General features: G+C 40.0%; 1 protein-coding gene and 1 long non-coding RNA gene across 5 annotated transcripts in view; one reads left to right on the top strand and one right to left on the bottom strand.

The window, feature by feature from the left end:
- Positions 1-27,265, top strand: part of ADCY2 (adenylate cyclase 2) — a 350,683-nt gene that overhangs the window by 305,559 nt on the left and 17,859 nt on the right. For all 4 annotated transcript variants that reach the window (XM_075921497.2, XM_014573081.4, XM_075921498.2 and 1 more), the window contains 4 exons: positions 4,751-4,870; positions 11,708-11,892; positions 15,735-15,819; positions 24,495-24,653. In XM_075921497.2, coding sequence (XP_075777612.2) covers positions 4,751-4,870; positions 11,708-11,892; positions 15,735-15,819; positions 24,495-24,653 — 549 coding nt within the window. The remainder of the gene's footprint in view (positions 1-4,750; positions 4,871-11,707; positions 11,893-15,734; positions 15,820-24,494; positions 24,654-27,265) is intronic.
- LOC142827224 (uncharacterized) overlaps positions 15,224-27,265 on the bottom strand; it is a 40,026-nt gene continuing 27,984 nt past the window's right edge. Inside the window, exons 3-4 of the long non-coding RNA XR_012901809.2 lie at positions 17,930-18,135; positions 15,224-15,359 (exon numbers count right to left, since the gene is read on the bottom strand). This is a non-coding gene — a long non-coding RNA (uncharacterized LOC142827224). The remainder of the gene's footprint in view (positions 15,360-17,929; positions 18,136-27,265) is intronic.

The following is a 27,265-nucleotide window of genomic DNA, read 5'->3' as shown; positions in this document are numbered from 1 at the left end:
TTGTCATGTCTTTTAAAGTCTTGAAGTATTTTATATTGAAATCAGTTTTAACTTACAAGCTGTTTCTCAGAAAGAAACACTTACACTTCAATGAAGAAATCTTTATTCCTCTACAGATATTCCTGTTGGGTGCTACAATGATATAATACAGGGATTACAGAGGAAATTTTGAGTGTAATTTAGTATATGTATGGTGATTTATTACTTAGGGTGGGTTTGATTAAGGCTTCATAAAACACAATTCCCAGTACTTATCCTGTAAATGAATTCTGGTGTCAGAGCTCTAAAGAAGAGGAAGATTTATCTCTGTGATTTCCGTTATGGTTAATGAAAGGTGTATAAATTCCCTAATGTTGTTTACAAATTTTATCTTGTGTCTAGCATGTGTGTACAGAATCTGGTGAACATATTCAGGGAGAAACTAAACTTATTTAACTACATGACTGTGTGCATCATATTTATTCAGTGATTTTAAATCTGACAAGTCTGTGACATTTACCTTAGGCAGCTAAGTAAAAGTATGACGTTTACAATTCTTTGTTCAAATAATATTTGAAGAACAATATTTTTTCTTTTGGACATCAACTCTAGAATTGGCAGAAACATGTTATAAAAAACAAAAATGAATGAATATAGAAAAGTACAGATTTTTAAAGGGTGCTTTTGGAATTAAGACCCGTTTTGATTTAATGCACACACATATCAGTACATTTGCTTTTATGGAATTAAATTTTAAATTCACCATTGGCACCTCCTGGTTTTTTTATAATGTCAAAAATACAGTAGTTGCCGTACAAGATGAAAGCACAAGTCCAATGCTGTATTCTGTTCAGCAGTGACCAATATGTGGTGCTTTAGAAACTGACAAAACAAGCCAACGTGTGTAAGCCTATGTTAGAGTTAGTCCTGCTTTGACCCGGGGGTTTAGAGTAGATGACCTCCTTTGGTCTCTTCGGACCCTAATCGTCTGTGATTCTATGATTCCATGCCAATGCAAATGGTGAAAGAGGGTTTTTGTTTCTTTCCTGATTCTTCAGACTTGATTTCTTCAGCATTTCTTCTCACTATTTCTGTGTGTGTACAGTATCTAGCACTATGAGATGCCTGTCTCAGCCTCCTAGATGATACTGTAATACAAGTAAATAATTATAAAGTAAGCAATTAATTATACAAATGCATTACAAAGCAGTATCATGTTAGAGAAAGATTATGTTTGGTCTAGCACAGGTACAGAGGTAGGTAAGACAAAAAACAGGACTGTGTAGAACTTTAAAGACTAACAAGATGGTTTAATAGGTGATGAGCTTTCGTGGGCCAGACCCACTTCCTCAGATCAAATAGTGGAAGAAAATTGTCACAATCATATATACCAAAGGATACAATTAAAAAAATGAACACATATGCAAAGGACAAATCAAATTTCAGAACAGAAGGGGGATGGAGCGGAGGGAAAGGAAGGGGGGAGTAAATGTCTGTGAGCTAATGATATTAGAGGTGATAATTGGGGAAGCTATCTTTGTAATGGGTAAGATAATTAGCATCTTTATTCAAATTTGCGTGTAAAGGGTCGAATTTAAGCATGAATGACAGTTCAGAGGATTCTCTTTGAAGTGAAGTCTTAAAAGGTCTTTGAAGCAGGATGCAGGTAATCAAGTCGTTGAGACAATGGTTGAAATGGAAAGAAACTGTTTTTTCTTTGTGATCCTGTCTGATATCTGTTTTGTGGGCATTGATCCTTTGGCGAAGTGTCTGAGACGTTTGTCCAGTGTATATAGCGGACGGACACTTTTGGCACATGATTGCATAAATTATATTTCTGGATGCGCAGGAATATGTGTTCTCGATCTTATAACTCACTTGGTTGGGTCCAATAATGGTATCAGCAGAGTGAATATGTGGACAAAGCTGGCAACGGAGTTTGTTGCAAGGGAAGGTATCAGGGTTGGTATTAGTGTGGTATGTCCTGTGGTTGTTGGTAAGAATCATCTTGAAGTTAGGTGGTTGTCTATAGGAGACTATGGGTCTGTCTCCCAGAGCCTCTTGGAGTTTAGTATCCTGTTCCAGTATAGGCTGTAGTTTATTGATAATGTGTTGGACAGGTTTAAGTTGGGGGCTGTAGGTGATGACAAGTGGTGTTCTATTGTTGGTTTTCTTGGGTCTGTATTGAAGTAGTTGGTTTCTAGGTATTCGTCTGGCTCTTTCAATTTGCTTTTTTATTTCTATGGGTGAGTAGTTAAGGTTTATAAATGTTTGGCAGAGATCCTGAAGTTTCTGGTCTCTGTCAGTGGGATTAGAGCAGATGCGGTTGTATCGAAGAGCTTTGCTATAGATGATGGACCGTATGGTGTGTTCGGATGGGAGCTGGAGGCATGTAGGTAACTGTATGAGTCAGTGGGTTTTCTATAGAGAGTGGTGTCTAATTTTCCATTGCTGATTTGTACTGTCGTGTCCAGGAAATGGATCTCTCGTGTAGAATGGTCCAGGCTGAGATTGATGGTGGGGTGTAGGTTGTTAAAATCTCTGTGGAATGTCTCCAGTGTTTCTTGGCCATGTGTCCAGATCATAAAGATGTCATCTATGTAGCGTAAGTAGAGAAGGGGTAAAAGAGGCATCCCAGTTAGCTCTTGCACTCAGCAAGTGCTGCACTTTAGGGGTTTTTTTAAGTTACAGACTAACACAGGTATCCCTCTGAGACTTTTGAACAATGGCAATGTTTACAGCAGCTGTGATCTCTTCAAAGATGTGCAGAAAGCCATGTTATGGTCCTATCACTCTCTGTGCTGTGCAGCAAAGACGGCCTTACATAAGAAGAGAGTGTATTCTGAACCCTTTCAAATGCTGAAGCAGGTGCTACGCTTCCTAAAACTCTCTCTGATCTGCATATCCCAGACTCAGTGCCTCTGGGAACTACACACGAGTGTGACCCTTTAAACTGGCCCCAGAGTGAGGCTATGCTTTAAAAGTAGAAGAGAACCCTAATTTTAACCATGCATTTTTGTGAAAACATTAGTTTTAATTAGTGATAAAAATATATGTTTAAACAACCTGGTCATGATTTTGTTAGATTTGATTGCAGTGCCACTTTACCCTAAATACCTCAGTTCAGACACACCTGGAAGCTAACAAACTACTTATGAAACTGAAAGTCCTGTGTCACTACCTAGTATTTGTACAGTCTTCTGGTCAGACAAATTAGAAAAGCATAAAAGTGTCATCCTATGTGCCTATTCAAAGGATCATCAGTGCAGCAAGCATTGTCATCTTGTGTTGCATATGGTCCACAACAAAGGAGAGACAATTATATGAATGTGAGAGAAAAATCTGCTTGGAATATAAATTAAATCTGCTTGGAGTATAAATTAAATTAAAGATGAAAAGAATTTACCAGTATGCTGAAATATTGACATACTGGAGGTGGCTGAGGTTTTTTTTAAAAGAACAGAACTATCCAAAGCACAGGACTTGGTGGTGATGGGGGACTTCAACTATCTGGACATCTGTTGGGAAAATAACACAGCAGGGCACAGATTATCCACCAAGTTCTTGGAATGTATTGGAGATTTGTTTTCATTCAGAAGGTGGAAAAAGCTACTATGGGAGAGGCTGTTCTACATTTGATTTTTACAAAAAGGGAAGAACTAGATGAGAATTTGAAAGTGGAAGGCGGCATGGGTGAAAATGATCATGAAATGATAGAATTCATGCTTGTAAGGAAAGATAGAAGGGAGAACAGCAAAACAAAGACAATGGATTTCAAGAAGGCAGACTTTAGCAAACTCAGGGAGCTAGTAGAAATGCGACTACTTAATGGCAGTGGTTAAAGAGAGATGAATATTGGTTAGAAAAATTTGATGTATATTGGTAAATGCTGATGTCTCCATATACACACAAGCGAACAAAAATATTTCCATTGATTCCATTCCATAGGAATTTATGGATAGACAAAGTAATAAAAATGCTGTTTGAGAATTTATTAATACTGCTTAATGATGTTTCCTTTGCATGTTTTAACATGTGATGTTCATTATTTTTGTTTTAACAGTTACAAAGCTTTAACTTTCTGATTCTGTCTCTGTAGTCATTAAATAATTATTGTCTGATCCCCTCCTTAATTTTGCACAATTGTGTAAATTTGAATAAATACAAAATACTTAAAAATAAACATGTAATTCTGCCTAGCCTACCTATAAGATTACATGAATATTTCCGTATGTATGTTCTTTTGCACTGTGGTCACACATGATGATTTGAAAACAAACCCCATTGTGTTTCATTCAAAAAAGAAAGTGGGACCTCTGATTATGCTCCAATAAAAATAAATAGGAGTCTGTCTATCTATTTCAATGGGAGCAGAGTTGGGCCATTAAATCTGAATGGCAATAAAAAATTAAAGAGCCTCTTCCTGGAAATCTTCCCTCGCTTAAATAAGAGGTATGGCTGAGGGGCATAGATGGAATATTTTATGGATTAAGCTTTCTTTATTGTGGCCTTGGTGTGTTAAAGCTGCTGATTAGAGCTTAATATAGTAGCCTTTCATCTCTTATGCAAATGGAAGGCTTCAGATATAAGTTAACAAAATTATTTTTTGTCTGAAGCAAGCAGGCACAAGGCAATCAACTGATACTCTTTCCCCTTTGCATTTTCTATTTACAATGAAAAGCCAATGATAAGTAATTCATGACTCGTGTCCTTTATGTCTTTGATCTGTCACTGCTGAAGGCACTAACAGACTTGTATTATTTTCTTCTAGTTTTTCCTGGATGGTCCTGTGCTAACTTTCATCCCAATTCTTAATTCATCAAATGCAAGTTTTCTCAATGCAAGTAATCAAACACTGTGGCATATAGAAAAGAACTATTTTTACCTACCAGTAAGTTCATTTACATTTCTTTCTTTGTTTATAATTTGCAATGGCTACCTTAAACCTATCATCACTGGACCTTTTGAGGCTTAGTGGCTCAGAGGATTTCTCAGGAAGCCTCTAAAGAACTGATTTTTTTCCAGAGGCATTGAGCACTTGCAACTTCATTTGAAGTCAAGGATAGGTGCAGCATCTCAATGCTGCTGAAAAACGGGCCCTAATTTAGAATTTCAATGAATTTCAGATTAAGAACGCGATTTTGAAGACGGTCTAGTCACCAAGAATTCTCGAGTTCTAATTCTAAAAAAAATGCCTCTGCACAGTATCAGTAGAATATATCCTAAATGGGTCAGGAACTGATTAGTTGATACAGATCTGAGAGTAGGAGGTTATTCAGTGAGGAATAAACAATCAAATGGGGCTGTGTCTAGTGGCTTTCCAGAGCTACCAGCACTGGGACTGCTGCTATTCAATACTTGCATCAATTATCTGAAAGGAAATATAAGGTCACTGCAGAGAAAATCTGCAGATGAAACAAAGATTGATGGAGTAGTAAATAATGAGGACAGGGCAGTCATACAGAGAAATCCAAGACTATATCCTAGAAAGCAGGAATTAGGGGGTCATCTTGGACAACATGAGCTTCCAGTGCAATGCTACAGAATTTTTTTTAAAAAGGCTCATGTGACCCGTGGATGAAAATTTGGAGAAGGTTCAGAAAAGAGACACAAACATGGTTTGAGGGCTGGAGAATGTGCCTTTCAATGAGTTTTTAAGAGCTCCATCTATTTAGCTTATCAAAAAAGAAGATTGAGACATACCATGATTATTATCTAACTTCCGTCATGGACAGAAAATACCAAGTGCTAAAGGGCTTTCCAGTCTAGTGGAGAAAGGCATCACAAGAACCCGTGACTGAAAGCCAGAAACAAGACACGTTCAAATTAGGCATAATATTTTAATTCTGAGGATGATTAAATATTGAAACAAACTACAAAGAGGGGTGGTGGAATCTCAAGTTCTTGATGTCTTCGGACCAAGATGAGGTGTCTTTCTGAAAAATATGTTTTAGCCAAACACAAGTTTTTGGTCTCAGTAAAGGGGTAACTGGGTAACATTTAATAAGGTGATATATACTAGGTTATACTAGATGATGTAATGTTTCTCTTGACCTAAATTCTCTAAGTTCTGTCTCCCACTGTGGCCTTGGGCAAGCCATTCAAGATCTTTGTCATAGTTTTCCAATCTATAAAATGACAATAATTACTAAGGGTATGTCTACACTACCACCCTAGTTCGAACTAGGGTGGTTAATGTAGGCAACTGAAGTTGCAAATGAAGCCCGGGATTTGAATTTCCCGGGCTTCATTTGCATCTTGCCGGGTGCCGCCATTTTTAAAGCCCCGCTAGTTCGGACTCCGTGCCCACGGGTACACGCAGCACAGAATAAGTAATTCGGATTAGGCTTCCTATTCCGAACTACCGGTACACCTCGTTCCACGGGGTGGGCACGGAGTCCGAACTAGCGGGGCTTTAAAAATGGCGGTGCCCGGCAAGATGCAAATGAAGCCCGGGAAATTCAAATCCCGGGCTTCATTTGCAACTTCGGTTGCCTACATTAACCACCCTAGTTTGAACTAGGGTGGTAGTGTAGACATACCCTAATTCAGATCGGTGTTGTAAAGATTAACTAGTTTAACATTAACATGTTAATTATAAACATAATTTTAATTTATTCTGAAAGAAATTTTTAATCATCAGTGCCTGATTGGAGGGCTCACTTCTTACAACTCGCATCAATTTTAACTTGTTGGTGTGAAAGCAGCTAATCTAAATGGGGATAAACTTTGTGCACATTTTTATTTTTCAGTCAGTGGGCCTAAAAAGGGGACTTTTTTGCAAAAATTATGAAAGCGTCTTCTCTCTTCTTTAACTGGAATTGAAATTTTGCAAGGAGTTCTAGCACCCAAGAATATTTAAGGAGGTGTAAAACATTTATTTCCGGATCTGTTAGTGTGAACTGATGGGTTATTAGTAGCACATTTCTTTCATCTGAATGGATATGATTAAAGAGCTTTTGCTGTAAATAAACTAATCTTAATCTTCCCAGGTCCTCTGTATGTATATACCTGGAAAAACTGTCAATCCACTCATTTATTTTATTTTATTTTAAACAGTAACATTTTATGTTCACTTTGCTATGTTATTTTATTGTGCTTTATATTTCCTTGATGTTCTTTCACCAAAACAAAGGATAAGTTTAAGATGTCTTGGCACTATCCAGTATTTTACGAAGATACCCAGGTCTTTGTGGTTTTGCAACTATTTATAGTAACTGCTGTTTCATAGTTTTAAAATTTAAATAATATCAAACCCCATTCTTTAAATGTAGAAACTATATTGTCTATCACTTTATAAATGGGCTTAACATTTATGACAGAAATAGACAAAAATATTGACATTGCTTTGTTAATAATTCAGGTACAATGAATAATTTATGGCAGAATAAAGGTTTTAACACTCCTCTTTCTTATTTATTTATTAAACACCTCCTAATTATATAGTAGTTCCATCCTTACCCACACTAAGTATTTCAGAGGTCACCATTTCTGACTTGATAAAGGCAGCAAGAGAGAGAGAAAATCCTTTTGAATGATTAATAATTGTTGATTTACAAAAATTAAAAATGTATAGAAAAAAATGCTCCATGTTTATTGAATGATATATTGAACACTCATGGTGGCAAAACATTTTCTTTTGTTAAAATTAAAAGTCAGTCTTCTGGATACGTGTATAATGGCATTAAACATTACACCCACAGAGAAACTTCCTGTTACTTATAAAAAGTGAAACTGACAGATCTGTTGAATATGTCGTCTAAAATGAATGAATAAGAGATGTTTAAATTGCGTCAATCCCAGAAGAACTGAGCCCTATTTGGAACCACTTTAGTTAATATTTTTTGCTGCCATTTGAGGTGTTCTTAGTTACATTACTGTGCATCCTGCTGATACACAAGATTTGTCAGGGAATACTTAATCAGCAGCAAAGGGACTGCTAGTCTTTTTGGCTTGTTAGGAGGCTTAAAAATTGTTTCCAAATGTTAGAAGTTATGCAGAATTTGTATTTTTTAGACCCACATGATCTCCTTCCATAAGAGACAGAATATAGTCACAATTACAGTATTGTCAACTCCAAATGTTCAAAATTAATTACTCTGCTCCCAGAATACCATGAGATTTCTTTATAATATATTTGCGGTTCTTTTTATGTGTCTCTAGTTGTTGAGCCCTTTGAATTCATACTTTCAAAATTCTCCTCCACAACCATGTGGGCTATCAGCTTATTTCTTCTTTTTCTAGAAGTCTCATGATAAAATCACAAGAGTTGGCAACAGTGCAGCTCTGTGGCTTCAAAATAGCTGCTGTCTGGGTATTCTGTACCCTGCAGGAGAGTGAAGAAGACTAGTGGTGAGGTACACCAGGAAGGAAAGCAGTCTTTGATATGAAAATCCTGTAATGGTGTTTACTCGCCACAATGGTGCCTCCTGCTGCTCACACTGGGAATTAGCTTTGACACGCAGCAGGACACCCCGTTCAGGCTGATGTCTTGCTTGTCGCTCTGCTCTGCGTCACTCATAGGACCGCAGTGTCTTCTTCCACTAGTCCCCCACCGCCCTCAGTGAGTCTAAGCTCTGGAGTATCCTTGCCAGCTGTGACTGCATGGAGCTTCAGGGAACCCACCGCCCACAGTTCCGGGCTGTTGGGACTGAACTCACAAAGGTCACAGATTCTATGACTTCTGTGACCTCCATGAAAAAAAACTGTAGCCTTAGACATAAGTTATGCTGACATAGGCTGTAGCGTAGGCATACCCAAAGAAATGAGACACAAACTTTAAGGCTACATTTTCAAAACTACACCGCAATCTGAGGTACCTACATTTTTGGCTTCTTGACTTGTATGAGACAGACACCCATTGAAGCAACATTTGCAAATGGGCTCTGAATTTCTAAATGTTGTTCCTTTATTTATTAACAAAGTTTCTTGGCCTGTGTGTTCCTTTTTGGATGTACAAACATTAACAGTAAATGAGGGAATCTAAAAAGCTCAAATTGTGTCTATACTGAAGATATACATGTAGAGGGGAGAAGAAACTTTCAAATAGTGAAAACTACGATTTTTTTCAAGGATTGATACATCAAAAATGGTTTAAAACTGAACTCCCCTGGTGGACCAGCTCCTGCCTGCCACCCCACGCTGCTGCCTCTGATCAGGAATGGGGCTGTGAGTGCACTAGCTCCCAGCCCCACCTCTGGGGACTATCAAATAGTGTAACCACTAAGGGTACGTCTAGACTACAGGCTTTTGTCGACAGAAGTTCTGTCGACAGATACTGTCGACAAAAGTTCTGTCGACAAAGAGCGTCTACACTACATTCAGTTCTGTCGACAAAGCAAGCTGCTTTGTCAACATGGTAGTGTAGACGCAAAGGACAGTTTACATGCAATAACACCTTCTGTCGACAGAAACTCTGTCGACAGAAGGCGTTATGCCTCGTAAAATGAGGTTTACCAGTGTCGACAAAACTGCTGAGTTCTGTCGATGTTATGTCGACAGAACTCAGCGGTAGTGTAGACGCAGGTATAGTTTTGTCGACAAAAGTCCACTTTTGTCGACAAAACTCTGTAGTCTAGACACACCCTAAGATTTTATGTGGTTACACAACTATCCAGTTACACAATATCTAATATCCCTAGTTTTTTGTGTCTCGTTGATGTGTGGGGCCATGCTTATTCTCTATCTTGCAAGTTCAGGATCAGAATAACCCCTGCAAGTTTAGCTTCATGTGTTTTACTGCAAATATGTAAACTTTAGATTAAACCCAGATCCCTTAGTCAAGGAATAACCTGTTTATCGCTCTGGTCTTAAACATGTTTCAGAAATGTCATACAGAAGGAATTCATAACTTCACAGTATTAAGAAATGCATTTTACAATTTATATTAATAACCAATGTATTATTAAATTTCATATGATACCTCATAATAAGGCATATTTTGTTCAGATGTTATTGCAATAGTGTGTACAATGTGAATACACAAATCCCTGAGTCACAACAAGGTCCACATTGAGTAGGTAGCTGCAGACAGTTTGGACATTTTCCTGCAAATCCTTACCTTACAGATAATGATGTACAAGGTAATTAGTTGCATTCCAGTTTCATTGTATGCCATGCAAGGGCACAAGTAAGCACTAGGGCAAGTACAGCCCTCCCAGTCTGAGCATTGTTAAATCTTGTGCCCCATGCCCTTACTTGGAAATTTGCAGGAAAAAGTAAGTGTCAGTGAGTTGATGAAGAATAGGCATGAAGAGGGGATGTGGGCAGTGTTCCTGCTAACATTGTCTATCCTTGGGCAAGTTGAATTTTCTTTTGGGTGGTTTGAAATTTCCTATGTGCAACACCAATACTGAGGTTGTGTTTGTGGATGTGCACCACCAATACAAATAAAACACACACACACAATTTTAAGAAGTCCATATGTGTGGAAGAAAACATGTTAAAACAAGGGATATTTAACACAGAGCAATGCCTATGATGTTTAATATGAAATTAAATAAAAAAGAAAATTAACACTACCCTTGGAGTATATGTATCAATCTTTCTACCAGCCCAAGCTAGTGCTTGCTACTTTTGACTCCTCATAAAAGCCAGAACTCTACCAAATAGAAAAGATCTGGCCTTAATGCAATACAGTATGCCATGTATTAATTAGTAACACAGATTTTTAAAAAATTATTCAGTTGAGAGTTTTAGATATTGACAAAAAAATATTCTCTTAAAAGCTTCACGGGGTAGCCGAGTTATCTGAAGTGGGCTGTGTCCACAAAAGCTCATGATGCCATCTACATGTTTTGTTAGTCTACAAAGTGCTACCAGACTATTTGTTGTTTTTTTTTTAGTTTATTCTATTAAAAGAACATTTTTCTTTTAAGTCATTACCACCTTATGCAAACTTTTTTTGAAATGCACTCATGCAAATGGCCTGGCGCACACACTTTCCTTGCAACCTGTTCCCTCCCTCAACTGTCAGACAGAGGACTGCAGCTAGTCAGACACTGCAAACAAACTGCCCCCCTGCTTCCACCTCACTAGCAACCATCTACCCTCTCTTTCTCCCACCTATCCCTATGCATTCAGCCCCTTCTCTCCCCCTTCCCAGGAGGTGTAAGAGTGCAGAGTTTCTACCTCTCTCTCCTCCTGCAGAGGGACGCTCTAAACTCCCCTCCCCTCTGACTCCTCATCAGCAAATTAATTACTTACTTACTCACTCCCCCTACCTACTACTTGTCTCCTTTTCTCCTTTTTTACCAGCTCTTGGAGCTCCTCAATTTAAGCAGGCAACTAGCTCCATTTAGCTGCTTGCTCAGTGAGACACCCCTCCCCCTGCAAATCAGCAGAGCTCCCTGCCTGGGCATGACCTTGAAACTTCTGAGCAGAGCTCAAAAAACTGCTGGGCAGGAACACAACTTACAGGGATGTGGATTTAAGGAATCTCTTAATGACATATCTAGTGTGAGTCTGAACCAAGTGAGAATAGTATTGATTTGTTATAATTTTATCAAAGACATCCTTGTTATATATTTAGTGATTCCTGGCCATAATGTGCCCATGGCTCTGTTTGATTATTTAGTAGTCAGGAAAGATTTCTTAATTTATATGGGTTTTTAATCATGTTTGTAAAGCTAATGTAGACATTGCATTACAAGTTTGTTTTTTTTCTCACCAGTTACTATTCACAAGGTCGAATCCTAAATATTTGTCTTGTTTGGTTTCTGTGTGTCAGTACTTTATCTATAGCTGCATTCTGGGGCTGATATCCTGTTCTGTTTTCCTGCGGATAAATTATGAGTTGAAAATGGTGATAATGCTAATTGCATTGGTAGGCTACCATATCATCCTCCTGCACACTCATGGCTCCAAGCTTGATGAATACAGCACATTCCTGTATAAAATGGAAACCATGAAGAGGTAAGTTGTATTTTTGGTTTGGTAGTTTTTTTGGTTTGTTGGGGGTTTTTTAAGCACACTATTAGGAAAATGACAATTAATAATATTGCTTGTGTAGTAGAGACGAACAGAGGTTGCCTTGTTTGGGAAAAAATGTATATATTCTACAAATCCTAGTTCAGGATAACTGACTCCTATGTTCTAACTATGTGACTTGATTGTATATGTAACAGTGTTATAAAGAAATAAACCTGTTCAGACTGCATAAATCATTTAGTGTTTGTATTATGTTGTAGTTTCATTTGCATTGTCATAAAAAAGAGTGTGGCATTTGTTCTTTGTTACCTGAACCATGTTAAAATGTGTTTTTTGGTAGCAGTCAAACCATCATTTGTTCCCAGCATTAGTGTTAACTGTGTAGTTGTTAACAATGTATTATGTGCATGACTGATTTTGAAAAGTGTAGACCAACAGTCAATTTTAGCAGCTTTTCTGTATCTTGCCATGATAACAAAGAGAGATATTCTGAGAAGACACTATTCTTTGAGGGGACGAAGGTATAGATATAACTGGGAATGACTTTTTAAGTGAATGAATATATAACTTGTGTTGAGTTAGTTGGGTCTTTGCCATGGGCAAGATAATAACTTTCTGCAACCTTCCTCATACAATGTAGAAAGGGCATGTGGTACTTCTCCCCTGCCTTTTTTAAAAAGTACATTCTCATCAAGATAGCATGTGTTGACAGTGTATATGCCATGGTAGAAAATCGTGAGTTCTTTGAGTACAATTTTAGTGTCTAACGCTCTTCACTGATCCAAGTCTTAAGACACTGGGCCCTGGTCTACACAAGGACTTTATTTTGAAATAATCTCCCAAGATAGAATTTATAAGCGGATCATCCTCACTACCAAGCCCATTATTTCAAAATAACTGACTGCGGAATTCAAAATCTGTTCTCCTACTTTTTATCAGGAGTAATGAATTAATTCTGAAATAGTTATTTCAAAATAGAGGTAGCGTGGATGCTCCAGTGCCGCTATTTTGAAATAACTACTCCCCAGAGTAATTTGAACTAATTCTAAGTCTGAGGCTCTAAGTCTGAGGTTGTGTGTCCACACTAAGGGTACGTCTACAGGCTTCTGTTGACAGATACTGTCGACAAAACTTCTGTCGACAAAGAGCGTCTACACTACATTGAGTTCTGTCGACAAAGCAAGCTGCTTTGTCAACATGGTAGTGTAGACGCAAAGGACAGTTTACATGCAATAACACCTCTGTCGACAGAAGGCGTTATGCCTCGTAAAATGAGGTTTACCAGCGTTGACAAAACTGCTGAGTTCTCTCGACGTTATGTCGACAGAACTCAGTGGTAGTGTAGACGCAGGTATAGTTTTGTCGACAAAAGTCTACTTTTGTCGACAAAACCCTGTAGTCTAGACACACCCTAAGTCACAGGCATGTGTGCCTGCCTCAGATTAATTTTGAGGCTTCCCTGTAGTGTGGACACACTAGTTCGAATTTCTTAAATCAGGAGTTAAGTAAAATTTAGTAATTTTGAAATACTGTCTAATGTAGACATGGCCTAGGATACCATGGAATAAGAATTTGATTAGAATAGTCATACTTGCATTGTGTTTCTTTTTGCCTTTGAAAATACAAAGTGTAACACACAAACAGGATAGTGAGGGGATGTATTCATAAGGGGTATGTCTACACTGCAAATTTAATTCGGAATAACAGCGGTTATTCCGAATTAACTTCCATACCGTCTACACAAGCAAACCGCTATTTCAAATTAAATTCGAAATAGCGGGGCACTTCATTTGAGTTTGGTAAACCTCATTCTATGAGGAGTAACGCTAAACTCGAATTAGCTAATTTGGAATAAGCACAGCCTTCCAAGTTTTCCCTGGTGGCCACTCTGGGCCAAACCAGGAAAACTCTTCTCCCTCCCCCCAGCCCCGAAGCCCTTAAAGGGGCACACTCTGGCCACATTGTCTGTGCCAGCTCCAAGCCTGCTGGCCCAGAGCAAGCAGTCTCTGCCCCAACCCAGTGGCCCCAAAACATGAGCCAGCAAGCCACTTGCAGCCAGCCCTCCACTGCGCCCCAGTCTGCCAGGACCCGGAGAATGCGGGCGCCTTCCTGGTCCAGGGTGGAGACCAGGGTGGACCATACTCAGGTTTGGGGGAATGCCCCCAGCATCCATGATCTCCGCACTAAATGGAGGAATGCAGCCGACTATGGCAGGAAAGCTGCCAGCCAGGCAACCAAAGGCCACATGCGAACCCAGGAGCAGGTTTGCATGAAAATCAAGTTGGTCCGGCAAGACCTCCAACCCTGAGCTTCTCCTCCTCCTTCCTCCCCTTCCAGCTCCCTCCTCCCAGGTTTCCCCCTCCCCACTCGCACCCTCATTCCCACCCCAGTTTTGGTCAATAAAGAGAGTTTGTTTTTTACAAGAAATGTGTTTTTATTTGACATCAGCAAGGGGGGTTAGGGAGGGGTAAGTGGAAGGACGTGAGGAAGGAATGAGGCACAAGCCCCAAGTAGGGCAGAACAGGGAGGCTCTTAATGCTCCTCAGGGTGGAAGCTCTCCCACAGGGCCTCCTGGATACTGACAGCCCCTCGATGGAATTCCAGGATGGCAGCCTGCAGAAAGTGCTGCCAGACTCGCAGCAACACGTCCACGAGAAGCACCAGAGTGTCCAGGGGCAGCTCCAGTTCCATGTTGCTGAGTGCTGTGGTGTCCCGAGTGAGGGCAACCAGAGCACGCAGAGACACAAATGCTTTGCTGTCCCTCATCGAGGCAAGCAAGCAAGCAGGGACACCTGAGAACCGGCTGCCCAGGTAATGGGGGGAGGTGTCCCTTTAAGCACAGGCGTCAGGTAGCGTCAGGCAGCATCCACACACAGACACTCCTGACCTGATGCCCTGCCTGATCTGGTTCTGTCTGGCCTTAAATCCAATTCTGTGTCCAGTCAGTGTGGATGTAGTATTTCGAATTAGCAAAATGCTAATTCGAGCTGCATTTTGTATGTAGACGCGTTAATTCGAATTATCTTAATTCGAATTAACTATTTCGAATTAAGATAACTCAAATTAACGCTGTAGTGTAGACATACCCATACACAATATATTACACCATATATGCAGTTGGCAGTCACATGATACATTTGCAGAAACACTTGATGTGTTACATTTCACATACACCTTTGACTACCTGCACAGTTGTGTCAATACTAGTACTTTTCGTAATACTTTCCCACCAGTGGGAGTAACAGTGGGCATGCTGATATAGATCTGCTTCTGGAATTGTAAACCAGATCCCTCATCTCAAAGGAACTGAGGGTTTTAATAAGCTGTCCAAGGGAAATGGTTAATGTGGGTCTTGCCTAATGTGGTTCTGAGTTTGAGAGGCCTCTTGATGCCTTATAACTTCATTTCACTTCTTCATACTCATGAGACTTCACACTCATGGATAGTTACTTCTGTATGGAAACAGAATATAGCGCTGTCATCACAAACTCACTTAAACCGCTATCTTGAAAAGCAATCAGAAACTCTTCATTAATAGCAAAGAAAAGCATTAAATATATTAAATTTAATAGTATTCTCCAGGCTTACATTATACATTAAAAATCAGGGCCAATTATATAAATAAATGCAGTATATCTGTAATATTCCACAAAACAATACGGCAATTTTTATTATTAAATTTTTAGTTTGAGTACTAAAAAGTTGTGCAATTCTTAGTGTAGAAATTTACAGTGTAGAAATGGGGGAGGGACAAGACTGTGATTAAAATTACAGGTTTTTTTTCTCCTTTTTGAGCAATTCATTTTAGCTTTGTTTCTGTTTTACAGGCCAGGAGTACTGAAAGACCTGAAGACAATGGGTTCTGTGTCTCTCTGTATATTTTTTGTGACATTACTAGTTCTTGGTAGACAGGTAGGAAGCATGCTCTTTTCATCTGCATTACTGTATTTGAATGCATATGTGTGTGTATGTGTACATATACATTTAGAGTGGCATTGTGTACAAAATTAATAATATTCCAACCAGCTTCCCTAATAAACCCCTCATTTGAGCACCCCTGTAATTTTACCCTTGAAAACTATTTAGGTTACAAGATTGCTAGATTACTCTGAAGAAAGAAGTAAGGTGAATCTTTTGGCAAACTGGAATTTTCAGACCCTGAAAATTGCCCTGATCTGGAATTTTGCATTTTATTTAACATGTATTTATATTTCTCTTACTCAAACACTGCTTGGTACTACAGATTGAACCTCCTAAATATGGGACACTTTGGTCCAGTGCCCAGGAATGCGAACCGGCTGGGAGCCGTGTCCCCAAAGAGCCCGGGCTAGGTGGGGCAGCAGCAGGACCAGTGATCCCTGTCCCCAGGATGCAGTAGAAGCAAAGCAGCCAGCAAGCCCCAGAGATCCCTGGCCGGGTAGGGGAGAAGCGTGGCCACAGCAGCTGGGGAGCTCCATCCTTGGGGAGCCCCAGCGAGCCCAGAGGCAGTGGGATGGAACCCAATTCCAAGCCCTGCAACCACAGGACTGGAACCCAATGGTTGTGGGGCCAGAGTAGAGCCAGCTGCAGGGAGCAGGAGCATCCTGGGAGGCCACTGGCAGGAAATCTCCCCAGATCTTACAAATTACCTCTTTCAGAATGGGTCAGGTCCCAAGGGTGCCAGACCAAGGAAGTCCAACATGTATATCATCAACCTTCCCATTTAGTTATTACCTTGATAACTCCTTAGCTAGAGTTGCATATTACAATCTGATTTCTTCACAATCATTACCCATGATGCAGACCCAATGAGACATATATGCTGTATTTGGTTAAATATAGAGGCTGCAATTTTAAAACAGCTATTAATGAATTAACCTGTATATCTCTGGCCTGCCCAGGGATTTGGGCTGGGAGCTAGAGTCCCAGTCCATTCCTCCACTTAGGAGGTAAGAGAGATCAGATACAGGAAACCACAGGATACATGAGGCATGGAGGTATACCACCTCAGTCTGCTGCTCAGACCCCATACTGAAGCAAGCCATCTCATATCAGACACATAGTAACACACCTGCTCTAATGGAATCCACTAACATTACAATGAATGTAATTTAAACCATACACAGCTCCCAAAAGCAGACCTCTAGAATGCTGGCTAGAATGTGGAAAAAAAATCTACATAGCAGTTTGCCAACCATCCATTTGGGAAAATCCCTTCCAGGCTCAAAAGAAAATTTGGTGATCATTGTAGTCCCTGGCATCATAAGAGATCCATCTTACTAGGTAAGAATGGGGGAAAGAAGAGGCTAGAATAGAGACAAAATGGCTACCTGCTAATCAGCTTATTAGTTATCCTCTCCAGACACTACTGTCTAATGTCAGTTGGAGTGAATGGGACAGGTTCCCATCAGTGTTCCCTCTAAGCTGCATGGCAGCACAGCTTCACAGGTGATTAATCAGTCCCACCCAGTCAGTCTGTGCACTGAGCCCTGAGCCTCTGACAGGGTGGGGCTGATTAATCACCAGTGAAGCTGTGCTGCTGGGCATCTTAGAGGGAACACTGGTTCTCATACTTGAATGCCACATAAGAGTGCCTGTCCTCTCGCTCTCCCAGCAGCATGGGAAGCAGAGGAGTGGAAACAAGAATGAAGAAGCACCCTCCTCATACTCTCTCTCTGTAGGCCATCAGGATGGGGGTGCGCACCTAGCGCTGCCCCACCCACTCCTTGTTGCCATCTACCTCCGCCTCAACATACTGAGGCAAGAAGAAATGGGATGCCCCCATTGCTCTCAATCCCATCAAAGACATAGCCTTGCTAGTAAAGGATAGTCTGGCTTCCATTCAGGTCATCTGGAATTTTTGTACATGAACACTGAACAATGTAAATGTGTATGCATTTGATCCTCTGTTAATTGTCCAAAGCTTAAAAACTTCATCGACACAGTGTATTTCTTTGAGCAGCATGTATAGTATGTACTCTGGTACATGAGTTTAAGCAGTACGATAGACTGTGAGGCAGAGGTTAGATGAATAGATACATACCTGCTGGATGTGGTATGCACCCTACAGACTCTTTGCTTGCCCAAGCCATGCCTCCTGTCTGCATTAGTATTTTAAGTCATGTAGTGACTCATTGCCTCTCAGCTACAGGAGCCTTTCCCTGCTGCAGGAAATGGGTCTGGCAGAAAGGAAAAGGCAGTGCCCTCGCTGCTGACCATGAGTCCCCTTGTAACTCATTCTGCCCCTCCCTGCAAAAAAGAGAGACAAGAAGAAATTCCTCACATTTTTTAGAAATAACCCTAAGTGACACTTACAAATTTTTCAAAACATAGTTTGTACAGCAGTTGCATATATTTTGATATTACAATACTTTAAAATTGTTTGTTCCTCTTAACACTTTTCCCAAGTGTCTGTCATTTCTATCTGTCCAGTTAAATCACACTGCATTGCAAAATTTGAAATAGAGGTAGATTTTGATATTGGGTCATGCTAGAGGTGTTTTTTAGCAGAGTGGTTAAGCAGTTTCATAAATTGTCATTTTATGTTTATGGTTTATCTATGAAGGAAAAAGAACACACAGCAGTGGAGTATCTATTCCTTGTAGTCTTCCAATGTGTGTCAGGCTGGTTTTGTAAAATAAAAGAAATCCCCATGGTCTGATAGTGACTTCTGCTGTATTTTCCATTAAAATTCTCCATGGATCTAGGGAAATAAAACACAGGTCTTTGTATCTCTCTCTCTTCCATTGATAATCCTTAATAAATCTATGAACCCCGCAGTCATCATTCAGTGAGAACTTACACCACCATTCCAAGGTGGACTGACACGATTTGCCCCATATTCCAGGAATTCTAATTGAGGATTACAAAGTTTGAGTGTAATTCCACAGCTTGCATAGGAATTTCATGGCTGAGCTAGGAAGAAAATCTTGATAACTGGTACAATAAACTCACATTTTATGCTGTAGGTAATATTGCCTTACATACACTTTATTTGGTTAATCCAACTGTAAAATTGAGTTAATCATGCTTAAGTGAATGTGGAAAGTGCTTTGATTTTTATGTATAATATGGCATGAAAAAACACTTGAAAAGCGCAAAAGCCTATTAGCTGAACTAAACAAAGAGCTATTCAGTGTTTTACTGAGCTGCACTGTGGTATAGTAATGTAGGTGTATGCTGTAGATTCTAAACTTGGGTCAGTCTTTTACCAGTACTTCTCTTCATCACCCTTTATTACTTCTAGTGAGCTTTCTCTGTAGAGCTGTGTTCTTCAAAGATAAAGGCAGCACTTTCTCTCAGTCCTTTCTGTTGTGTACAAGGTCAGGAGTCACAGCCAAGAAAGCAGCTGATCCTTCTAATAAGAAAGCTGGGTCTCTTCAGTAAACAGAGGATACTGTACCTGCAGGGACTCCTCTTGTGAGGCTTGCAAGACATTCACAAATCTCTGAGTGGGAACATTCAGGAGATACCACTGACCAACAGGCAAAAGTAGGAAATAATCTTAGTTTTTACATTGTCTATGAAAATAAGATTTAGCAGGATTTTTTCCTTGCTAAATATAACACTGGTGATACTGTGGATATGCTAATAAAAATGAGCATTAAAAACAAAGTCAATACAAATAAACTGAGAGCAGCTAGTCCTTTGTTTCTAAGATCTAAGTACATAGGGAAAGAGGGCTAAATTCACCAAGAGGACAAATGACATTACAACACCTAGCCTGTAGGCAGCCAGCCACCAAGTGAAGTTCACAGCCTTAGAGTGCTCAGGCTCCCCTACATTACCCCGAGGCAGTTGCATGCCAAACAAAGGGGTTCCCAGAAGCCAGCAAACTGAGTGGGGAGCCACCTATACTAACTGGGAGAGAAATACTGAGGAGAGGGATGGTGCTTCACAGAATTTCTTCAGCACCTGTCTCCCACTGATCTGGGCCTAAGGTGCCTGACTGACAAATCAGGGAGAGACACCTCCCTCTGCTCAGGAGTCACAAATTCATAGCTATAAACCCTTTCCTGGATCTAGGCTACTAAACCAGGTCAGGCCTCTCTCACCAAAAAATGAAAGCGTGAGAGAGAGACCCATCCTGTTATATCCTATAATGTATTTATGTTATGCACCTAGGTTGTGATAATATCAGTTCCTGTTCCTATAAATATTTAATTATTTATACATACGAAGTAGAATAACTTTTCTACCCGAAGAGATACTGAGAACACTAGCTTGGCAGTCTGGGCACTCACCTGGGAGGTGAGAAATCTGGGTTCAAATCCCTGCTCCAAATCAGGTTAACTGGGGATTCAAAACTAGATCTTCCATGTTTCAGAGGCGTGCCTGGCTATTGGGTGGACTAGGGATCGATACATACTCTCACTTCTGACCTTCTAACTGTCTTTTGTGTGGGTTGGGTAGGGTTTGAGTACAACTACCAGATTGGGTTCCACACATAATATAGATAGGGGAATGCCAGGTTTGAGAAGCCTTCTGAGACTAAAGCATGAGCAAGAGCTCTGAACAGCTGGTTAGGTGTGAGGCTCATTGGCTTTAAACATATTCATGAGTGGAAACATGGGCATGTACAGTGTTAGAAAGAAATTGAGCACTGTCTTTGTCAGTGTCACAGTTGCTTAAATGTTGGACTTAGTGCCTAACTTAGTGCCTCTTTAGGTTTCCTTCATAAATCTAGCCCAGAAAGAATGCTGTTTTAGTGTACACAACTTTGGCAGTAATTCCTAACATTTCTTGTTAAAGTCACAGCTAATGTTGATGATGTCAAAGTGCCCTTCTCAATATTACCATGGCATCTCACATTTAAAAAGATAAAGTAGTAAAGCAGTAAATAAATGATTTATTGAATACATACCTTAAACAAAGTAGAAGCCCTTTTGCATATTACAGTTCACAAAGCACCTAGTCTAGTCCAGTCTTTTCAACACAGATGTTTGACATCATTAACATTGAAATTTGATAGGATATTTAGAATTCATGACTTCAAAATTGTGTTGCAGCTTTCTTGTTTACTTTTAACTATACTATAGCAATCGCTTTGGTATTTCAGTTTTTTAATAGACTTATTCTGCATTATCATACTTGGTGGCCTTTTCTCCTTTCATTCTTATTAGGAGCTTGGGTAGAAAAGCTTGTTTGTTTTTCACTGTAAAATGACACTTTTTTTTTTTTACTATGACTGCAGCAATGAATTGAAAGAGTACTTCTCTTAATTGGACAGTAAAATGGGTATTCTAGAAAAGTAACTGATGTCTTTTGCATAATGAGGTCAATTTTGAAACAAGATTGTTCATAAACTGATTCTTTGTAATAAGGAATTGTCATTTGGTGGAAAGAATGACTGCAGAGGTCAACAATAGAATCCTAGCAAAGGTGAATTGTGTACAGGTTCTCTGCTCCTTTAAAATCTGCCTCGCCACACATTTATCTCTTCCCACTCTAGTTTATTTTGTTTACCACTTGAAAACACTCTATAGCAATACATATAGCTCCCTCACAAGCTGCAAATTCTTGGCTTGTTCAGTGTAGCTGGGACAGCATGATCCTGCTGAACTACTAAGACCCATTTAACTTGCATGAATAAAGTTGTTCTCATTTTGGTTGCAGTGACATTATATGTCTAGCGCTCAGTTTAATTTAAACCTACATTCTTCCTCCCACAGCAGACAGATCTATGTGGAAAAGTTAATTAATCTGACAAAGAATTTAATTCTTTCAGTTTTTCCTTTTGCTCTGTATCTAAAATATGTGCATAGTACTCTGTCCTTGCTTGTCATTGGTATCTAAAGCCAGTTCCAGTGCATTGATTATTATACTGTTGTTAAACTGAGGCAGGTTTTCTTCTACTATTTCCTTTTAGGTTGTGTCTACACTGGCGGCCTCTTGCGCAAGAATGTCTTGCGCAAGAAAACGTCCACACTGCCATGTGCGAGCTGTGCTTTTGCGCAAGAGCACCCATGGCAGTGTGGATGCTGTCTTGTGCAAGAAAGCTCTGATGGACATTTTAGCCATAGGGCTTTCTTGCACAAGAAATCCCTGCCGAGCATTCACACTGCCCTCTTGTGCAAGAGCTCCTGAGCAAGAGGGCTTACATCTGTTTAAAAAAGAGCGTAGCTCTTGCACATTAAACCTTCTCTTACCACGTCGTACTGTAAATTTCCTTGCGCAAGAGCGGGCAGGCAGTGTGGACGCTTTGCGGATTCTTGCATGAGAACGGCCATACTTGCGCAAGAAGGCACGAGTGTAGACATAGCCTTAGAGTATATGTTTACATGTACCCTTTTCATTCCACTGTCATTTATCCACATATCCTTTGAAACTACATAAAATCATTGTAAGAATGTCTCATTCTGTTGCTTTAATATCTCAGACTGTAGTCTCAAAACACGACTATGCATCAGTATATATAGTGGCAGCAATCTTCCATTCAGAAAATGTATATGCATTTTTGTGTGAAAGGTTACTAAGTCTATTAAGTAGCAGTTGAAGAATGCATTCAGTCCATAATCTTGTTCTTTAGTGCAATGTCTAAGAGCCTTTTTCAGCCCTCAGAACAGTTTTATACTGCTAGAGCTCCACATCCTACATTGGAATTGCTCTTGACTTATACCAGTCTAAATTAGACCATAATTGGGCCCACACTGTCTTTAAATGTACTATAGAAATAATAGATTGGTTTTATCCTAAAATATGTTAATCTAATGGAAAAAGCTGGCACACATCTCCAAAATGGATAAAAGCACATGCTTCAATATCTGTACAATAAAGTCACTATGATGAACTGACAGTTGCACAACATACCACAATAACTCTGTAACAACAATCATAATTCCATGGTATTGTGAATTACCTAGATTTAGGAATTTCTGCTCTCCATGTCTATCAAGGTAGATGCCAGTATTCAGGGGTCTAGCTATAACAGAAAATGTTCCTTCTCAAGGCATGGCACTGTGCAAGAGTCAGGAAGCCACTAAATAAAATGAAATTTCTCAGCTATATACATGATCATTGCCAAGTCACAAGAAATTGGAAAGCAATGAAGAGACTTAGAACAGCATGGGAAATTAAAATGGAGATGCTGTGGTTGAAAAGAAAATAATATATACTATATACTCTAATCTACTCATATGGTGGGATTTAATCTATCATTGATCTACTACCATTGAAAATAAATGTTATTTGGGAAGGATCTGCTCTCCTATTTGTATCTCCGGGTTAGTGGGCAACTGAATTTGTTTACAGCATAAGCCAAGTCATTTTAGATATTGTTCTTGGGGCTGCCAAAAAAACCTTTATAAACACTGTAGAGGAGAGGAAAAACTGATATGCATCTTTTTTTAAAGTGATTTAGGATATATATTTTATGGGCAATTTAATTCAAAAGATTTTAAAATATCCAATTTAAAAAAAATCCAAGTTGACTTTATCCCTTTAATATTTTCAGTTTTGTTACTCTTTTGCTTTATGAAACTGTGTCCATACTCAAACATTGCTAGTCTTATTTGCACTGATCAACTGCTTTTTTTTGTAGTACACTCTCTTTATCAGGCTGATTACATGAACCAAAGATAATGAGTATAGGTATGTTGTGTTCTTAACTGTTACAAAGGGTTGTTGTTGCTGTGGTGGTCCCAGGATATTAAAAATACAAGGTGGGTGAGGTAATATCTTCTATTAGACCAATTGCTATTGGTGAGAGAGACACTAATTGTACCTTGAATGGTCTCTTAGGCCAGGTCTAAACTACACCCGAAGGTCAGCTTATGTAAATAATATAGCTAGCATTGACATACATTAAGCCGAGCTTGAGCGCCATCCCCACAGTGGGAGGTCAATGGAAGAAATGCTCCCACTGACTTCCTTTACTCCTCAGAAGGAATAGGAGTTCCGGTATCGATTGGGTTGCCCTCAGTGTTAGATTTGCCAGGTCTTTATGGACCTGATAAATCGAACGCCAGAAGATTGAATGCCACAGTGTTGATCTTCTCTGTAGTCTAGACATGGCCTTAGAATATGTGCTACCTACTTATGCTAACCAATCTTTTCCACCTTGCATTTAGCTATGACACTCGGAGTACATTTCCCAGACCCACGGAAGAGCTCTCTGTGGCTTGAAAGCTTATCTCTCTCATCAACAGAAGTTGATCCAAAAAAAGATATTTCCTCACCCACATTGTCTCCCATATCACAAAAGAAATCCTGTGTTTTAGACCCCAGTTTGCCTCCATCCCAACAAGTTACCTTACTTAGTAATTCCAAATTCATTCTATCATAAATTTTGAATTGTGAAGTGAAAGGCATGGTCAAATTTTAAAAAGCAAGTTCCCTATCATTTAAGGCAAACCCCTGTGGGGTTTGTTGCTAGTGGCACATATTTTGACGTTACTAAGTTGGGAGATAAAACATACGTTAAAGTGTAGGTACTTGGGAATCATTTCAGTGGGTATGGGCCACAACAGAGTGGCTACATATACAAGAGAACTCTGATAATAGGGAGCCTCTTAAGCAGGGTGTACTGTGCTTATTTTGTCTCTGAAAACCTGTACTCAAGCAGGACAAGATGCCTATTGTTTCTTTACTTCTGTGTCCTCTTGTAACAGAATGAATATTACTGTAGGTTAGACTTCCTGTGGAAGAACAAGTTCAAAAAAGAGCGTGAGGAGATTGAGACCATGGAGAACCTGAATCGGGTGCTGCTGGAGAACGTGCTTCCTGCACACGTGGCTGAACACTTCTTGGCCAGGAACTTGAAGAATGAGGTCAGACTATTAAATATCCGCTACTCTGTGATGAACCCAGATGGGCTGGGCATACTATTCAAAACAATCATTTTAGCAATCAGCCCATATTGATAGGAGTGATTATTTTCTTTGTGATCATTTTACCGTGGCATGGTACCTTGCGATAGAAAGTGGAAAATAGTTTGTATTTTGTCATCCAGGAAGCAAGATGCAGGCTTGGGAGGAGGAAAAAGGAGATGATTGAATAGACCTGAATATACCTAGAAATTGATTGTTTTCCTCTAGTGGTGATATGGAGCTATATTTGAGTGGTGCATTTGCTGCTGTTGTCAGGAGAACCTAGCTATCAAGGGGAAAGTTTTTAAAAAACCTGAGGAAATGCCACTCTCTAATTGCCTCTGTATCAATTGCTTTTCTGCTTGATGAAACATCCATGGAAGTCAATAGAAAGACTTCCATTTGCCTTCAGTGGGCTGTAGACCAGCTTCTCGAGGATCTTAAAGGTGTATAAGAAAGAACTAAAGAAAATCTTCATAAAGCGAAGCGTGAAATTCTTCAGGGAACTGAACTGTACTAAAATATATTTAGCAGAGTAATTATTTCATAACCAATCAAAAGGGATACTTAGCTGTGGTGTTTCACCTTTGATGGCAGGGCCTTCCCAAGCAGTTCTGGTGCTCTATGCAGCCCAAGCATCTGTGCCCTCCATGGGGGAGGGAAGGCTCTCCATTGGGGGGGGGGCTGGTCTAAAAGGCTGCAGGGGCAGGAACTCAGGGGGGCAGAACCTGGGCTCTGAGGGGCAGGAGCAGGGCAGAGAGGTAACAGAGGTTAAGCACACCCCCTCACTCACCAGCAGTGGTGGAAAGTGGAGCAAATTGGACCAAGCCCATTCCACTCTGCCAGCTTCCAGACACATTGCTCTGGGGCGGAGCCTGGGGGGAAGAGAAGGGGCTGCCCCTACACCCACTGGCAGCAGGAAGCAGAGTGATGCAGCTGGGAGCTGGCACTGCTGAGAAGGCTGGAGCCAGGCTGCTTCACTTTCTGCCGCCAGTGAGTTTGGGGGCAGGCCCAACTCCTGCTGCTGGCACCAAGTTCCTCAGCAATGCCCAGGCCACGGGATGGCCCTGCTGGATGCAGCCTGCAGGGGTGGAAGAGCGAGGGATTGGCAGCATTGCTCCATACACAGCACACAACTGCATAGGGCACTGTGAAATTTGGTGCCCTAATTTCATGGTGCCCTGCGTGGCTGTGTATTTTGCATTTTGGTAGAGATGTCCCTGTTTGATGGGTAGGTAAAGGACAGTGTTTCCTTCCATCATTTCAGTTTGTGGTAAGACCTAATAGTAAAGTACTGCACGGCAAAACGTTTCTGCTTTTCCATGCCCATTAGCAGGTATCCAGTGTGGAAAAAAATGGCAGAAGATGCCAGTGAACCACTGATGGCTTTGGCTTTGTGTCAGGTTTGCACAGCTCCACTTCTCAGCTCAGGTGTTAAAGAAAACAAGCCATCCAGAGTCTGCTTTCTCGTATATGCTATTGCAACGCTTCCTGACAGAGTAGCACCATCTGTTCACCTAACCAGATTTGTATTCTCACCCTTAAGCTTACTGTGATTGAAATTAGCTTTAGATGTATGTGCTGTGATGCACTGAGCCCCCCAAGCTATCATGCCAAGCAAAGTAAAAATTGATTTGGCATGCTTTAATGGCCCTCCCTTTTAAAAAAAAAAAAAAGTAGATTGATAGTTCTGTTAGTTATTTTTCTCAACTATCTTCAAACCCATTTCTCAAATGGACAAGATCCAGCTACTAGATGAATCTTTGGAAACACTTAGGAATATTAACATATTATTGCTTTATGTGTGCTGTGTTTTAAACATCAACAGTTTCCTCAGATTTGTTTTAATTAATGCTATTAAGGGTATGAAAAAACATTTAAAACTTTCCATTTTGCTAATTTGTTGCCTCTATGCTTACTACAAGATTTCTAATATTGGGGACAGGCAATGTAATTAGAATAGATAAGTGGAACGATGATAACATATATAAAGAAAGTCAGAACAGAGTAAAAAGAAACTCTTTGAGATGACCTAATTTCAGTTTTGTGGTCAGAGAGATGGGGAGAGTGTGTGTGCATATGCATGTATCTTATTGGATAAAGAGAATTTTTAACATTTTGAGTGAATCAGACAATATACATTTTCTGTGTTCATAGCTCATTATATTTGTTTGTTCCACAGATGTACAAGCACAATTTTATTTAAGACGGTGTTTGTGGAAAACAGTTGACCCTGATTCTAAAATTTAATTAATAATTAAACAAAATTTGTTTTAAAAGTAGTAATATAGGACCTAGTGATGAATTTAATTTGTGGGATTTATGTTAAAGACGAACAAGACAACCTGGAGAGGGAAGAAGAGGGAAAAGGGAGGTAGATGCCAAATGAGTGGGATCAGCTCGTGGGAATTTGTCTTTAAGAGACCCATTAGTGGTCCATATCAGGAAGTGCAAATTACTTATGTAGTGGTCAGGCCTGCCAAAGGGGGGAGGGGAGGGATAAAGGTGGCAGTTGCCTTAGGGTTGGCAAGTCAAAGGGGCCCAGAGCTCCTAGCAGCTACTGCTGCTACCCA

This window comes from Pelodiscus sinensis, chromosome 2, assembly GCF_052426305.1.
Source record: "Pelodiscus sinensis isolate ZL-2025 chromosome 2, ASM5242630v1, whole genome shotgun sequence".
NCBI lineage: Eukaryota > Metazoa > Chordata > Testudines > Trionychidae > Pelodiscus > Pelodiscus sinensis.
The sequence above is the reverse complement of the archived record's forward strand: the minus strand, read 5'-3'. Positions and strand labels throughout refer to the sequence as shown.